The sequence below is a fragment of the Pseudochaenichthys georgianus genome, chromosome 6 (genome assembly GCF_902827115.2).
Source record: "Pseudochaenichthys georgianus chromosome 6, fPseGeo1.2, whole genome shotgun sequence".
Classification (NCBI taxonomy): domain Eukaryota; kingdom Metazoa; phylum Chordata; class Actinopteri; order Perciformes; family Channichthyidae; genus Pseudochaenichthys; species Pseudochaenichthys georgianus.
The window spans coordinates 31,733,689-31,749,417 of record NC_047508.1 but is presented as its reverse complement, the minus strand read 5'-3'; the positions used below and the strand labels follow the sequence as shown (position 1 = coordinate 31,749,417).

The 15,729-nt window shown below is 40.1% G+C and overlaps 1 protein-coding gene across 8 annotated transcripts in view; it reads right to left on the bottom strand.

The window, feature by feature from the left end:
* Positions 1 to 9,399, bottom strand: part of tjp1b (tight junction protein 1b) — a 57,285-nt gene extending 47,886 nt beyond the window's left edge. For all 8 annotated transcript variants that reach the window (XM_034084792.1, XM_034084794.1, XM_034084795.1 and 5 more), the window contains exons 1-2: positions 8,926 to 9,399; positions 2,497 to 2,647 (exon numbers count right to left, since the gene is read on the bottom strand). In XM_034084792.1, the coding sequence (XP_033940683.1) occupies positions 2,497 to 2,647; positions 8,926 to 9,077 (303 nt within the window). In that variant the 5' untranslated portion in view covers positions 9,078 to 9,399. The remainder of the gene's footprint in view (positions 1 to 2,496; positions 2,648 to 8,925) is intronic.
* Positions 9,400 to 15,729: the final 6,330 nt, after the last annotated feature.

Below are 15,729 nucleotides of genomic sequence, written 5' to 3'. Positions count from 1 at the left end.
ATCAAAAGAAGCAATCGATATAAACAAAGTCTTAACTACTATTGATTTTATAGCTCTACACTGATGGGCAATGATAGCTATGGACCTACATTCATACACTCAGTTGATTAATATCTTCAGTTTTCTGTTAAAATGACCAATCAGGCGACATGTTCTGTTGGAGATGACCGCAGATCGCAGAGGCTCAGAGGCAGTGTTGTGTCTGTTGTGACACTTTAGTGGGATGCAATGGAAACTGCTCCTCAGCTCAGCATCCTGCAGTCTCATCACTCACTGTAAGGCGGACCGTTACTTCCATCAGCTGCATTTGAGTTTGGGCAAGTCAGCAAGTTTTCCTCTAGTGCACACACAGCCTGTACAAAAGAAATATACCGTGGAAAGCCAGAAGCCCTGAGCTGGGCTCTCAGTCTCTGGTGAGATAGTGGCCTCTGAGTGGCATGCCATGAAGACAAATGACATCGATGTGGTGAGCCGCTCTCTATGACTTACCGGGGAGGAGAGGATGTGAGTGACACTACACTGCATTCTTTCCTCTCAGGTGAAGGTTTATGATGCTGTGTATGGCACAAAACCAAGGCCACCATTAATCTGTCAATTACAGCCTAAAAGCATCCACTGTTGGGTTTACTAGATGGGAAGCAAATGGTGACTTTGTAATAACTGAATAGGTCTTTTGTTCAATCAATCATTTTATGCAAATGGCCTTTGCCGTAGTGTTTTCAGAGTTTTTAGCCTTGCTAGTTGAGTGGCTTTAGGGATGGCAATGTCAGTCTGTTGGTTCACTAATTTGCATGAAACGGAAATGTTTAAACAAATATTGGAGGTCTTGCCATTACATTTTTAGCAGACTTAATATTCTTCAGAGGATGAATCCAGCAGTAATGACTTTTGTGATCCCCTCCTGGTTGACATTTTTACATTTGGAAAAGTTAGATTAGTATATTTACTGCTTTTAAATCTGACACATTTAACTATATTGCCCAGAGGATATATCCTACTGAATTTGGTTATTCCTAGTAAAATAAATAACATCTAATAAAGTGATTGGCACAGATGATGTAGTCCCCTCACTATCTGCAAGTGCCGCCACAAGGTTGACATTTATGACTTTGATGGAAGTGTCTCAACTAAATACAACGAAATTCAGACCATAACACATGAATTGTAATAACTTAAACAATAACTTCTCAGATGTTCCATCTAGTACCTCAATTTGGTACAAAACATTAACTACATTCCCATCAGCCTTAGCTGTATTTAGTGCTGAGTAGCAAATATAAGCAACATGCTAAACTAAGATGGTAAACATGGTTAACATTGCAAAAGATTCACATCAGCGTGTTAGCATGCAGCCTCACAGAGCCCCACGAGCGTCTGCAGACTCCTCGCCTCGTTAATAAATCAGAGAGTGGCTTCCAGCTCTGTGGCTGTGACACACAGCAACGCTAAGCTGAGAGTCGTTACTTACACACGAGTTAAAGATAAACCCTTGAGATACGCTAAATGGTATTTCAAAGAACTTAACAATAGAAACTATGAAAACAAATGTATGTCTTCGAGGCAATGACAAATGTTCTCTTATGTTAACCTTGCTGACCAATGCATCAATGACTCAACCATCTCAGTGATTGTTGTGACAATCTTTAATGAGATGGAACGTTTGAGCTGAAATCACAGTCACTTAGAAAAAAGGCGGAGAACAGTGGGGAAAAGCTAGCATGGCTCTTTACTCAATACTAGACAAAACTAAATCTGCCCTTTAGCACCTCTACAGCTCCCCAAAAAATAGTTCATTGTTTTATTAAAAAGTGTAAAACCCCCAAAAATACAATATGTCATTGGCTGTGAATTCATATTTAGTGGAGCGCATCCACAAATGTCGAACATTTCTTTAATTATGTAAAACATTGACATGACACAGGAACAACTAGCAATGCACATGCATACAAGTTCAGTAAATGAAGGTCCTGTGGAGTGATGCAATATTACCATTTCAGGGTATGTTCCTTTAAGTTTGACACATTTCAATAAATAAAGCAAACTCCATACTAGGGCAGATAATGCAAGGAACCATAGGATTTACTGAACGGTCAGCAATGTGTGCAACTTGCAGGAGACCATTCTTGATTCCTATATCAATTGCTGCATCTCTTCTTTATGTGGTCCTCAATGATCATTTGTTGTCATTGTGTCCTGTTTAACTCACTGTGTGTATGCTTTACTCTAAACAAAAAAGAAAATAGTTGCTTTTTGCAATCTGTTGAGATGTAAGCTTTGGTGCATGGTTTCATATATTAAAACAATAATCCTGTGGTTTCTTTCAGTCACTTTTTATACAAACTATTTATCCTGCATGTCAGTACTATAACCAAATCTATTTCATCTCAGGACTGTGACTTGTGTGTTCTGTACATTTTGATCATACATTATAGTGTCTGTGGTTAGGTGATACAGATCTTAAATGCATTGCGTTTTACTTTACATCAGTTTACTTACGTTGGAGTCCAGGAGGTCGAGTGAGTCTAGGCTCTTGCTCCTGTGAATGCGGCCCTTGATGCGGCGGAGAGATGGTTTGCCCTGAATGGTGCTCACTGAGGAGGCTCCTGTGATGGAGCCAGCGGTCGGGCTGGGGTGCTGGGGGTGTATCCTGAGGTCAGTGAGGAGGGGGTGGGAGGAAGAGGATGATAAAAAAAACAAAAAACACTACATCAGGGCAAGTAAGTCACATCCAGAATTGTTGAATGTATCACAACAGGACACAATGCCATTGGCAAGACCGAAGAAGAGGAGGAAGAACATAGCGGTTATGTTTCTGCCTCTTAAAAGGCCACAGTCGCCGCTGGATAAAATGGCATTTAAAGAAATCTATAATTGGCTTTAATGTCACAGAGAGCCCTGTAGGGGAGCGGGTTGGGGCTCAGGAAGCACTGCAGCTTCAGACTCTGAGGGCCAGAGCTGCTCTGTGGCCCCGGAAGCCAGACTGAAGCTGGGTCATGCTGAGATGTGGGGAGGAGGCCCACTTGGCCGACCTATTACCAATACTCTCAGGAAATGTTTCACCCTTCACAAATGACATACTTGCAGCACTGTAGGAAGCCTGTTGACCACATCAGAACTCTCCACCCCTCATTTCCTTTGTGTTTTCCATGGTCGTTTTTTCATTTCTGTGTAATGTGCTGTTTGCCACAAAGTGAATTTTCCCCATAGGCATGACAAAAGTGGGAATGATATGGATAAATTAGTTTATCAATCCAACTACTGCAGGGTTAATTTACAAGACTTATCTATCTGATAAGAACGAAACATATACAATATGGTGGTATGACTTTGATAACACACCATTTATGAATTGCGTAACTAACTGCCTTAACTGATTAAGGATCATTAATATCATTGATAACTAAAATATTAAGCAGAGTTGGATGGACAAAACTGGTTCTATTAAAAAAGACACATTGAGCTTAAGGAAAATTGAGCATTTCTCACCAACATTACATTTAATGCAATTGTGTTAACCAATTGACGGTCTGTCACACAGTGCTCATTCAGCAGTGTAGTTCAAATTAACTAACTCATTCTCTTCTCTTCAGTCTTTTCTATTAACAGTCGGTCTCAATGAGGATTTACCTAACACAATATTCAATGAGGGAAAATCCTGTCTACACAGTTCGACTCGGGGACAGTGGATATCCGTTAGCGTGCGCATCAGCGGGCCCAGAGGAGCTCCCGAGGTTTGGAGACTCAGTGAGGGTAAATGACAAGAGAAAGGAATGAACAAAGATGGGAGGAAAGAGCACACCACCTTCCCCTCTCTCTTTGCATTAAGTCAATAGTTGCCTAAAGCGATGCAAGGTGCTTACTGGCTGGACATGCAAGGTAAAAAGCCTTCTGCAATACATGCAGTCAATTACAAGCAACCTGACTTTGTTCTCATAAACGATACAGCAAACTGTTTCACTGACCCGGTGCAGTCCTGCGCATTCAGAGGCTCATTTCTTGGATGTTGATTCGGAAATGGATTTCAGCCAAAACACTTCAGGCCACAAAGGCAGAACGTAACGTAGTGCCAGCAACTGTGCCGACTCAGATATAATGTGCAGTGAGTGATTTCACGTCGCTTTTTTCTGATGAATTCTTCTTCTCTATTAAATATTCAGGTATAATGTGTTTCTCTTGAGGTTCAGGAGAATACATAAAACTGTGGGACTGAATGTTAACATCATCTTTTCATTTTATCACAATAATGGATGAGCGCCATTTGGCAGGTGACCCAAAACCATATTGCCAGAGCTATGGAACGTCAAAAGACAATTTAATGTTAACTTTGACACATTTTCCAGAAACAGGATATAATCTTAGAAGATAGTTCCCTTTGTAAATTCTGTAGATTAGAAGTTCGAGTCCACTTTATGTCTGACGGCTTTATAAAAAACTATAGCCAGGAGACAGTAGACTCATGTTAGTCATTAATGGTACAGAAAAGAAATGGTTAAGTTTGAGCATAAAGACTGGAAACAGATGGCTCTGAAGGGTAACACAATCCTCCTAACAGCACCTCAAAAGCCCACTAATTAAAGCTAAACCTTGTTTGTTTAATTTGTACAGAGTATAAATTAGTTTTAGTTTCAGAGGGGGTTATGTGCTGGACTATTTCTCGCCCCGGTGCAGTGACTTCAGAGAGTCTTGTCATCACTGTTGTCTCTGCTCCCAGCCAAGAAATATTCCCAGCAGTTACTCTCCATAAAATCACAACTTGACGCTTTTAAACTTTGATTACTGTACGGATTTAACACACACAATATAATGTGTAAATTAGTGAGCGTTGGAGGAGCTGGTAAGCAGTTTTTGTGAAATCTCAGCACACCCAGGCTATCTGCTGTTTCCAGTATTTATTAGGCAGAGAGACATGAGGCAATAACTAAGAATAATACTGAGCTACTTGAAAAAGCAGGGTGTACTGCTTGGTTGATTTCACAGTGTCAAGACTTAAGGATACAGTTTATTGTTTAGTAATGTGCTAAATAGGAGCGTTGATCCTTTATTTGGTGTTTTGCTTCAGCAAACAGAGCAGGCGCTTGATGTTTGAGTTTACAACACAATAAGAGTGTGTTTGACCCTGGTTTGATGATGGCATTATGTCTCTCTGTGAACAAAGAAATATCTGCTTCAAAAGAAAATAAAGAAGTGTGGTAATGTAGTTCACAGATAAAGTAAGGTCAAGCATTTGATGATGCTATTACAAAGAAAGGATGAGGGACACACACACATTACTCAGTTGCAGGACTTTATGCCGTCCCTCTGTTTCCCGTTCGCCCGGAGCCGAGGAGCATTCAGGTACGATTAGTTGAGGCAATAACGGCTACTGCTTAATCAGCAGGTCAATAGGCAATGTTACGCTTCATTCCCCCCATCTTTCCTGCTGCTAATATAACACTTAACAAGAAGAGCAATCCTGACCAGAGACTGGTACACACACAGACACAATAAAACACATAAAGACACACACTCACAATCAAATTCAACATGGTTCCTCGCCCTAAATTAGTTACTTCTATTCTGTAACCATCTGGGCTGTTTTTGTTTTGTTTTTTGTAGTAAAGATGCAGATTAAAGATAAGAGGAAGCATTACATAAACACAATAGACTTGTTGTAATACCCCTGCAGGCTTGCAACAGAGTGTAAAGTTCATTAAGCCAGGTTAATGCTAATCTTTGGCTGTGTTCAGTGGGGAATGCGTTTTTAAGACTCCAGGCAAGATGAACATCTGTTTGCAAAGACTAATCCTAATTTAGAAAGCTGCTGCTCTTCAGTCTTTCTCAAAGGCAAACAGAGCTGTGCCTCCTCGTATTTTGGGAGAATGTTGATGCACATGGCGCACAAGGTTTCTGCTGGGTGGATGGTGTAAGTGTTCGGGCAGAGCCGTGTGTAATCTCACCACCACATGCTGAGAGATCAGCAAAACAGGAAGCAGCTCTGATCGTCTGATCAGAACTGGGACAGAGTTAACTCTGCAATTACGTAAAGAGCAACCTTAAAAACAGGATGCTTAAAATCTGAATTCAAATGCCATAAAGCATTTTCCGCCGTTTAAATCTGTGTCTTTCAGTGATGTCAAATCCTGTTTTATGCTAACTGTGTTTTTGAATGACCTAAATGTAATCTGCAAATACATAGTGCTTTTCCAAATCCTTGGGGGAATGTAGAGCGGACAAATACAACATCATTATTGTATTTATGGAGCTAACATAGCAAACTTGTATTTTTTTCATTGCTCACTGTGTCTTGAGTATTTATTTTTTGTATTTGTGTATGGCCACAGATTGTTAACGATTGAGTGGTATTGATCTTAAAGGTCACTTTAATTAAGTTATCAATATCATTTGTGGAAAAAGGTTAAACCAATAGAGCGTCCTGCTCCTAAGTCCGGGCAGAGGCTAAATGAGGCATACTAGTTTCTCACAACACATAACAATGCCAGGTTTTTATGTAAGAATATGAATAACAACTCAAATATGAAGATCTACAGTGTACTTTTGTACACTGTAGATCTTCATATTTGAGTGTTAGAAATGTGGTGCTACATGTCTGATAACTATAAAAACACTTGACGCATGCACATTGGCTTTGATAAAAAATGAATGCAGCATTCGTTGAGTGTTTAATGATTCATGAGGTGTCGAAACATGCGGCTGTTTTTCGCCTGAAACCAACATATTTAAATGACTTGCTATAAGGTTGAAAATGTCTCTAAGCTGCATTTAAGCAAGGTGCACACTCATTGTTTTACAGATCTCTATCCATACAGAAATGGCCAAAAACTATTAAATAAGGAAACGGCTGACTATATAAGATGCCAACACTTTCATTAGATGGACACTTCTTGTGTGTAATTTCATATTTTGTAGTTAAATATATAGTTAAGAAAGACATCTGAACAGCCTTCCTCTTCTACCACCATTTATAAAAGGTTTGCGCTGATTATTGGGTTTAAATTACCTTACCAATTTTCGCCAGTTGTGTGTCATTTTCTTTCAATTATGTTCTGTTTAATTTAACATTAAAATATAAAGATCACAGCAACGTGATTTACAAAATGGTTGTATTTAGTGGAACACACATCGCATAAATGAAGTGAAACATGTAAAGATCCCTGTTATGGTCCTTTAAATTACATATAACACTAAAATGTTTATGAAATAGAACACATTATGGATCAGTCAGTTGGTGGATATGCTGCTTTAAAATCTAACTAGTGAAAAAGATTCCATTTAAGGTCAGAGCTTGCTCTAAGAATTACATAATTAGGTTAGCCTATTGTATCAGCGCACTGCTAAGAGGAGCTCCTGTGAAAACCCACTTGCATATGGAAATGAGAGTATCAGATCAACAATGACAGAAGAAACATGAAAGGAGTCCTCCCTCTCAGTGAAATTCCCTTTCTTCTCCTCAGGGAGCAATTGGGCTATAAAATGACTAAGTAATATAATTAGCAAAACAGACCATGAGATTAAAAAAGTTGCATATGACCCCTGGTGAGATTACAGCAACGCTTTGATTTTGGTGACATCACCACTTGGAGTTTATACCAGATGGTGGTCATGTTCTTGTGAATGCTAGAATCAAAATACAGTTAAGATACACTAAAACCCTTTACCATGCCATTAAAACACCTCATTGTAGACACATTATTTGCATTATTTAAACTTGGAGGTATTCACATGTTATATATAATTCAGGTTGTGGCTGTGCGGGTGTCGGTAAATCTCCTTTGATCATGATAATCTCACTAAAGACAATATGACCCTCAAGAGATTTTCAGCATCAGTGTTATGTCCTTGCTTCAGACACGGAAATGGTTTAGTTAGGATTTAAAGAGGTGATGATAATAGTTAAGCCTCAGACACACTGGAGCCACAGTGTAACTGTATTATGTGGTCAAATGATCCACACCGTGCGATACATTTTGAGTTTGTGTGAAACACTTGCTATCAGAGTGCCATTGAGCCTATTGACTCCTAATTAACCGTCTTTGCTTTCAAACAAGATGGTAATCCGGCTGTAATTAGGGATACTATGTCACACACGATGCCGCCTCAGCAGCAATCTGCTTACAGCGAGGAGAAGTAATGAAAGGAGGCCTGTCTTAAAGTAAACAAATGTACATGGCCGCAGGAGGAGAAAGAGGGACAATGAGAGGTGGTCAATGCGATATACTGAGGCACACAGAGTAATGAGGACACTGAAGAGGTGGAAACACAAGACACAAACACACATGCTGAGAGCAGAGTATGGGTGGAAAATGTTTAATAGACATGGCAATGAGAGGTGTACAGAGGCCTGGCTGCAGCACAGGAAATAAAAACAGGAGAGGATCATGTTTCATGCTTTACATTTTATTCATTAGTTACAACACAGCAGTGGGGGTAAGGAAGAGAGAAGGAAGGGTGATGGTTTACCATGGTTAGCTTATTGAGGATGACATTTCCAGTGACAGCAGCCATATAATACATCCAAAGCACATGAAATTGGAGGCAAAGAAACAATGAAAAGGCTATGACATCACCCTACGCATTCCACTTTACAAACTGATGGAGAGGAAGGACACATCTTCAGCCACTGGACTAAGTGTCACACGCACACATGCATGCACACAAACACCCAGCAGTTGCCTCACACTGTGTATCGACCTCAGTGGGGTTTGTGATCAACATGGTGCAGACCGGCCGCAGTGGCTGAACGCGATATTATGTCATGTTGGAGAGTGAGGGTGCAAACCGTGGATCCTTGACCCGCTCATTTTTTAGAAGAGATGTGTGATGCGACAGCTCGGCTTATCACAGCACCCCTTTTTTATTTTTTTTATCCCAACCTGCATTATCATCATCATCGCTATCATCATCATCCGCACCAATATTCATACTCACCACATATGCTTCCTGGGTGGAAGACAATGTTCTTTGTTGGAGGCGGTCACCCCCAGAGCCAGCTGCATAACAGTAATGTATTTCTGGTAATTCACCATGGTACTGTCCACCGCTACAAAAAATCCAACCCAAAGAAAAGCACAGGTGATCATATATTTCTTTATTCCCTGGCATCCGCCTCCGCTGCGTCTTCCATGCTCAGCATCACAACGCCATTTCCAGCGCTGAAGGACTGACAGTGAAAACACTCCCCAAGGAGCAGAGGAAGAGGTGCCGTACCGCTGCGACCCATGTCTGCAATGATACCGTGTTTTAGCTCTGATCCATCCGATGGGGGGTTTCTTCGCGTGTCTCTCTGTCTCTTGTGTGAAAATACGGTCAGGATTTGGACATTATTCTCCTTCCCTTCCTGCCTCCTCCTCCCTCCTATCCAGGGCTGGAAACACTCTCTTAAAAACGCTGCAGCGTCCAGGCGTCCGTGTGTGTGAGGTAGGGGAGAGAATGTGTGTACAGTGTAGTCAAAGGGGAGGAGGGAGAGCAGAGGAGGAGGAGGTGGAGGAGGAGGGGAGGGACCGATTCATTTTGAAAGGGACTCAGTTGTGGCACATCTGTTTAGGAAGTATACGGTTTGTCTTGAATTACTTGTCAACCAGGGCTTATTTAGAAAGTTAATTGTTTTTGGGTCACACAATACTTCCTGGAACAATTGATGACTAACAGGGGCGGAACTAGAAAGTCGGAGCCCGCTTCCCATTACCCCTGTTTTTTGGAGGTAGGGAATATTTTTGTGGTAATTTCTTGTTGTCTGTCGTTTTTTCCCAAAATACATTTAAGCATGTCACAGTGGTTAAAAAAAAAAAGCAGCGATAAATGAATTCAGTTTTTCTGCAGTGTTTTTAGTGCACATTTTTTAATTTATTCTAAAAAACGTAGGAGAGAAACTACGCGACGAGCGTAGAGCGACGCCATTATCATTAGTAACACCTGTGCTTTCCGGGTAAAGACTGCTGTGAATAATAAAGTAATAATCAGTCTGCACTGATGGTTAGCTGGCCGGCATGGTTGTGATTGGTCAACCAGTTAGAGATAGCAAAGGGGCGGGCCTTTGCCTATCACTTACAATGTGTTGGAGTGCTAGCCAATACAAGTGTGAGTGTTTCATAGTGATGTCACCATGTCAGGGAAGAATACAAAGGAGTCCAATGGAGGCGTTTCAGGCAGGTGGAGTGTGTTAGAGAAACTCCCTCTGGAGGGAAACATAATCAACCCGGTATCAAGGCAAGACGTGAACATGTGACGATTTACCATGCTGGGAGACGTGAAGATGTCACGATTTTGTCCCTTCAAACGTGGCAGTTACACGGTATTGTTAACATGGCCCAACCAGTGGAGATATACCCGGAAATGCCAAGCAAATGCTACCCCGACGGTCGGTTGTTATTGTCAATATTAATATAATAATGATTTATTTTTTAATAGTCACACTCGATTTCTTTTAGCAGAAACAAAGGCTAAATTAATGTATTAAATCGATGTTAATCCATGTGTGTGGATCATGGTGTGGATGTGGAATTAACGGACGTGACGTTGTGCGACTAGAACCGTAGTTATATTTAAAAAACATTTTAGAAGGCCTCACAAAATACTTTAATGTAAATAAAAATGTAAATGTGAAGGAATGTGTGTATAACAAAATACATCCGTCATTAACAATACCGGAAACAGACGTAGGCAAGATCCTCAGCTCGGTGATTCGATGGTTTAGCCGCAATGCACGTTGGGAAATGGTGTTTATGCGATGTGAAATCCGAATAAAAAAATAAAACTATAATAATAATTTATTCCGAGTGTGCTTGCTTTTGTTCTTTGAAAGTCATCACATAACGGCATTGTAATATACGGTTCGGCTGCATTAAATATTACATATCTGCCGCAGGGGCGGATCTAGACAAATATTCATGGTGTGGCAAGAGGGTGGCAGGAGAATTTCAAGGGTGGCATCCCCTGGCAGAAGTATATGCTGATTTAATCGCAGTCATATCAACAATGTTAACTTGGAAAGCCACAATATTGATATTTGAAGTCAATAACATCAGGTGACATTATTGTGGAACATCAGTAAAGCCTTATAAGGTGGCAGACATAATTTAATGAATTTTAACTGAACAATAACTGAATGAGTTGGTTTTACTCTTAGACCAGCAGGGGTACCAATCTATGCAGACTGCTGCAATAAGTACATTAATTAACTGTCTCATCGATGTTTGTCTGTATGAATATGATAATATTAACAATCATATTATTCCTATCAGCTGTCAATCACTGTTATGATTCACATATTCAGTGTTATTATTAAATAAACTATATTTTTTGGAGGAGTTAATGATGAATGTTCCTCAAGATGCTTGCTCACCCTCCTTCAAATTTGAAAGACAAGTAATTATCATAAATCAAAAGATTCAAAAGAACAGTTCATCGCCCCACAACTTCATTGCAAACAGTTACAACCTTGACTTTACATCAGAAAGAACAAACATTAAAGAAGTGACTAAATGCATCAATTAGGGTTAAAAAACGTGTATTCAGCTAAAACATAAACATCGCTGCAGTTATTATCCAGTGGAATGTCCTTACCTACTGGCCTAGTTAAATCAAAGTGGTTACTTTTTTTTGGCTGGGCAATGAAGTTTTACACACCGTCTTATTTGACTTTCTCAGGACTTGAAACAGTTTTTTGGGGGCAGACCCCCACAAAGAAGAAAAATCTTATACACACGTAAGGTCATCATGTTAACAGTTTATTATTCTCATCGACTCCTCCGTGAGCAGAGCATCAAGTTGGCATGCCTATAACAACTGAATGTGGCGATTACCATCTTGATCAGCAAAACGCCTCACAAACTTATTAAGATTTAAAGCTTTAGTGCGTTTTGATTTAATGCTGAGTACAGCCAAACTTGACAGGCTCTTCTCTGTCATTGTAGACTGTGGCTCCAGAGTATTTTTGTTGGGTAATCTATGGTAGGGATAACCCATACAGTGGTGGGGCTCAAGTCAGTATTTGCGATGTAATTACATACACGCTCCCCTTGACAGTGAAACACCACACGTGAGGTTTAGATTATTTCCCTGTCTCAATCCAAATTGAACTGTATGAAATAAAAAGGCACATTTGTCTTGTAGTAAATAAAAAGGGCAACCTGGAGCCAATCCTGCAATTTCCCCACAGGTGAAAGAGTTGACATGCTGAAAACCCAACTCCTGCAGGGGGGTCTGGGGGATTTTTCCCCAGGAGATTTTTTTAAATACTAACATAAAATACACATTCTGGTACTCTCTTGAGAAGAAAAATAAATAAATCTAATGTATTACTACATATTTAAAAAAATGAATGCCATTTTTGTTTTTTGTTACTTTGTTCTGAAAGCTGAACCTGCTGCTCCTCACTGAAGAGGGAAGAGGCTGTGTGAATTACTTTACATGGTGGATAAGGGTGGATAGCCCCCATTGTACTGTGTGTCAAAATGAAAGACAGCCCACACACCTATCAATCATCAAACCGTGGGTTCTTATTTCATTACGTGTTGATTTCTATCAACACGTAATGTTGTATCCATGTATATAGAGATGTACTACAGTATTCTCCGTCGGGACTTCCTGCAACAACACCACGCCGTTATCTTGATTCTGATTGGCCAGAAGACATTATCAAAGATGTTCTATTGAGAAGACGATCACTACGTGACAAAAGTTTTCAAAACCGTTTCTAGTCTTCGGTATTTCCAGACAAGTGGCTACTGAAATCAATCTTACTAACTGCTGTCTGTGCAATTTACTCCGCGAGTTGGCGGACTTTATTTTGCTTACTTTAACATCATTGTTCATGGTGGGGCTAAGGTGGGGCTAAGCCATTTCTTGGTATGGCTGTAGCCTACCCCAGCCATACCCTGACCGCGAATACCTCATTCCTTCCGTCTACTTGGATCCGAAATGCTTCTCGTTTTGAGCTGTCCCCCGTTCAAATGAAATCGCCGCCAATCATATTTTCACGCTCGCGCCAGGGGGGGAGGGGTTACAAGGCTCGCGTCTTGTGCTGCATTCACTTGCACTCGGACATTAGAGATTTTCTCTCATAAATGTCCGATGAGCCACAACTTTTCTTTCAAAACAAAGCTGCCAAATGGGGTGGCAGCTGGGGTGGCAAGGCCTTTTTCTGAGGTGGCAGCTGCCACCCCGTGCCACCCCGTAGAACCGCCACTGCCGTAGTTCTCTATTTATAGAGCCCTGATTAGAAGACTTCTGGACAAACAGGAAGAACTGAAAAAAACTGAAAACGTGACGTGGATCATAAATATATCAGCAATTAAACAACATCTTCAATTTCTCTTCACACAATACGTCTCCTTGCAGTATCAATACTAATTTGGCTGACTTTCATATTTGATCCAATTGGTAGATATATTTACACCATAACGGTGCACAACTAATTTCCACATCCACACACATGGATTAACATCGATTTAATACATTAATGTAGCCTTTGTTTCTGCTAAAAGAGGTGTCGACCAGAGTTGGGTGTAACGCGTTACAAAGTAACGTAGTGTAACGCGCTACTTTTATAATTCAGTAATCACACTACAGTTACTAACATTGCCCCGACACGCGTTACTTCGTTACTTACTAAAATCAGTCATAATCAAACCTCAACAAACACCTGCAAAGAACACATGCTAAGGTGAAGCTAACGCACAGCTATTTGTTGTTTGTTTATATCACGTAGTCTGTTCTTCTGCTCTGTTTTCCAGTTGTTGCCTGTTTTGAATGACAAATACACACTACCGCCGCCTGCTGGTAAGGAGAGTTATTGCCACTCACCCATGCGCAGTTCGTACGTGCTCGGCTGAAGTCTTTGCGGTGTGTTCCAGTGCAACACATGGCCAACACGCAGGAGAACACGCCGACGCAACAGCGTGAGCAGAGATATACTGCGCAAAAAATACAGATAGCAGGAGACAGAGGACAGCCATGGTCAGATAGGAAAACATTCAGGAGCTATCTGGATCAGTCTTATGCGACAATGGAAACTGAACTAAAGAGAACATTTGAAACTTTAGCAGTCTGCGTGATCTGCCTGCAGGGAGGGGCGGGCCGGCCCTGCGAGTAAAGTACCGAGTAAAGTAACGAGTAAAGTAACGAGTAAAGTAACGAGTTACTTTATGTAGAGAGTAACGAAGTAGTGTAATATATTACTTTTTAAGTAATATGTAATATATTACTTTTTTTTAGTAACGACCCCATCTCTGGTGTCGACCATCTGGGGCAACAAGAAAATCGGCGAAATCGAGTGTGACTGTTACAAATTAAATCATTATTATATTAATATTGACAATAACAACCAACCGTCGGGGTAGCATTTGCTTGTCATTTCCGGGTATATCTCCACTGGTTGGGCCATGTTAACAATGCCGTGTAACTGTCACGTTTGAAGGGACGAAATCGTGACATCTTCACGTCTCCCAGCATGGTAAATCGCCACATGTTCACGTCTTGCCGTGATACCGGGTTGAACATAATACAGAAAAAGGAAAACCCCAGAAAGCGTAATAGGGACTCTTTAAACGTATTTAAAGTAATGCCTTGCAAGAAAAAAATGTTCACAACATTTTATGAGCTTTCTCTTACACTTTGTGACCTTCATCAGTTAATTGGGTAAACTTGGAATATCAATCGTGAACATCTCATATCTTTGGTTCTGCTGATGACGGCCATAAAATGTAACAAACAGCTCAACGGGAATTTTTCATGAGCTTTCAGTTAAATCTCATCAACTCCTTCATCAGCACATTTCCAGTGAGAGAACATCGCGCTAACATTTTCTTTGTCAAATCTCAAGGTCAATATTGAACCTTCACCTCATTTGAAGCCCTATTTACTCCATTTGAACAATGTCAATGCAAAGTGTACTCTGAGTGTAATGATGAGGTTGTTTTTTTTATAATAGGCCTCAGTGATTAATCTAAATCCTAAAAGTCCGACTCAGTTAGTTCCCTTTTTACTGTGTCCGTCTGATATTAAATAAATGAAGTCAGCACATCTCAATGTCAAAGGAAACAACCTGTATTTCTGTTAGCTTTATTTATGTGTGACACAAAATGGCAGATGGTAATAAGATGGAGTTAGTGGTTGATTACAATTAAATGTCAGACATAATGAAATAGGGAGGCAGACTATAGATAGTAGTCAGGGACCATCCTAATTTTAATCTAATCTCATACATCATATTTTCCTGAAGTGGACAGTAATGTAATGATATGGCCGGAGAGCGTTTTAACTCTGCACATCACACACATGAAACATCCAGTGACACTGACCATATGGAGCATATTAAAGCTTAAAAAATGAAAAAATGAAAATGAAAAACTAAAGCATAACTAACAACTAAAGTTAGTTGTTAAACTATAGTACTACATGTTTACATAATGCTATAGTTGCACCATCATGTTTCTGTCCAAACATTGCATTTATAATGAATTTGATTGTCAAAGAAATGGGCAGAGCAAATATCGATTTCCAATAGTACCAAAAATCATTTAAAATTCAAGAGATGAGAATCCACGTAAGAGGAGGTATAACTCTTTTAAAGTCAAATGGGTGAGAAAATGAATAGCCAAAATAACTTGAATTTACTTGACATTTTATTCAACTTATTCTACCTTATTTTTATTTTATTTGAATTTTTCCAATTAAAACACCTCTTGTAAGAATGTTAACAAATGGATTTAAAATAATTCCCTTATTGGATTA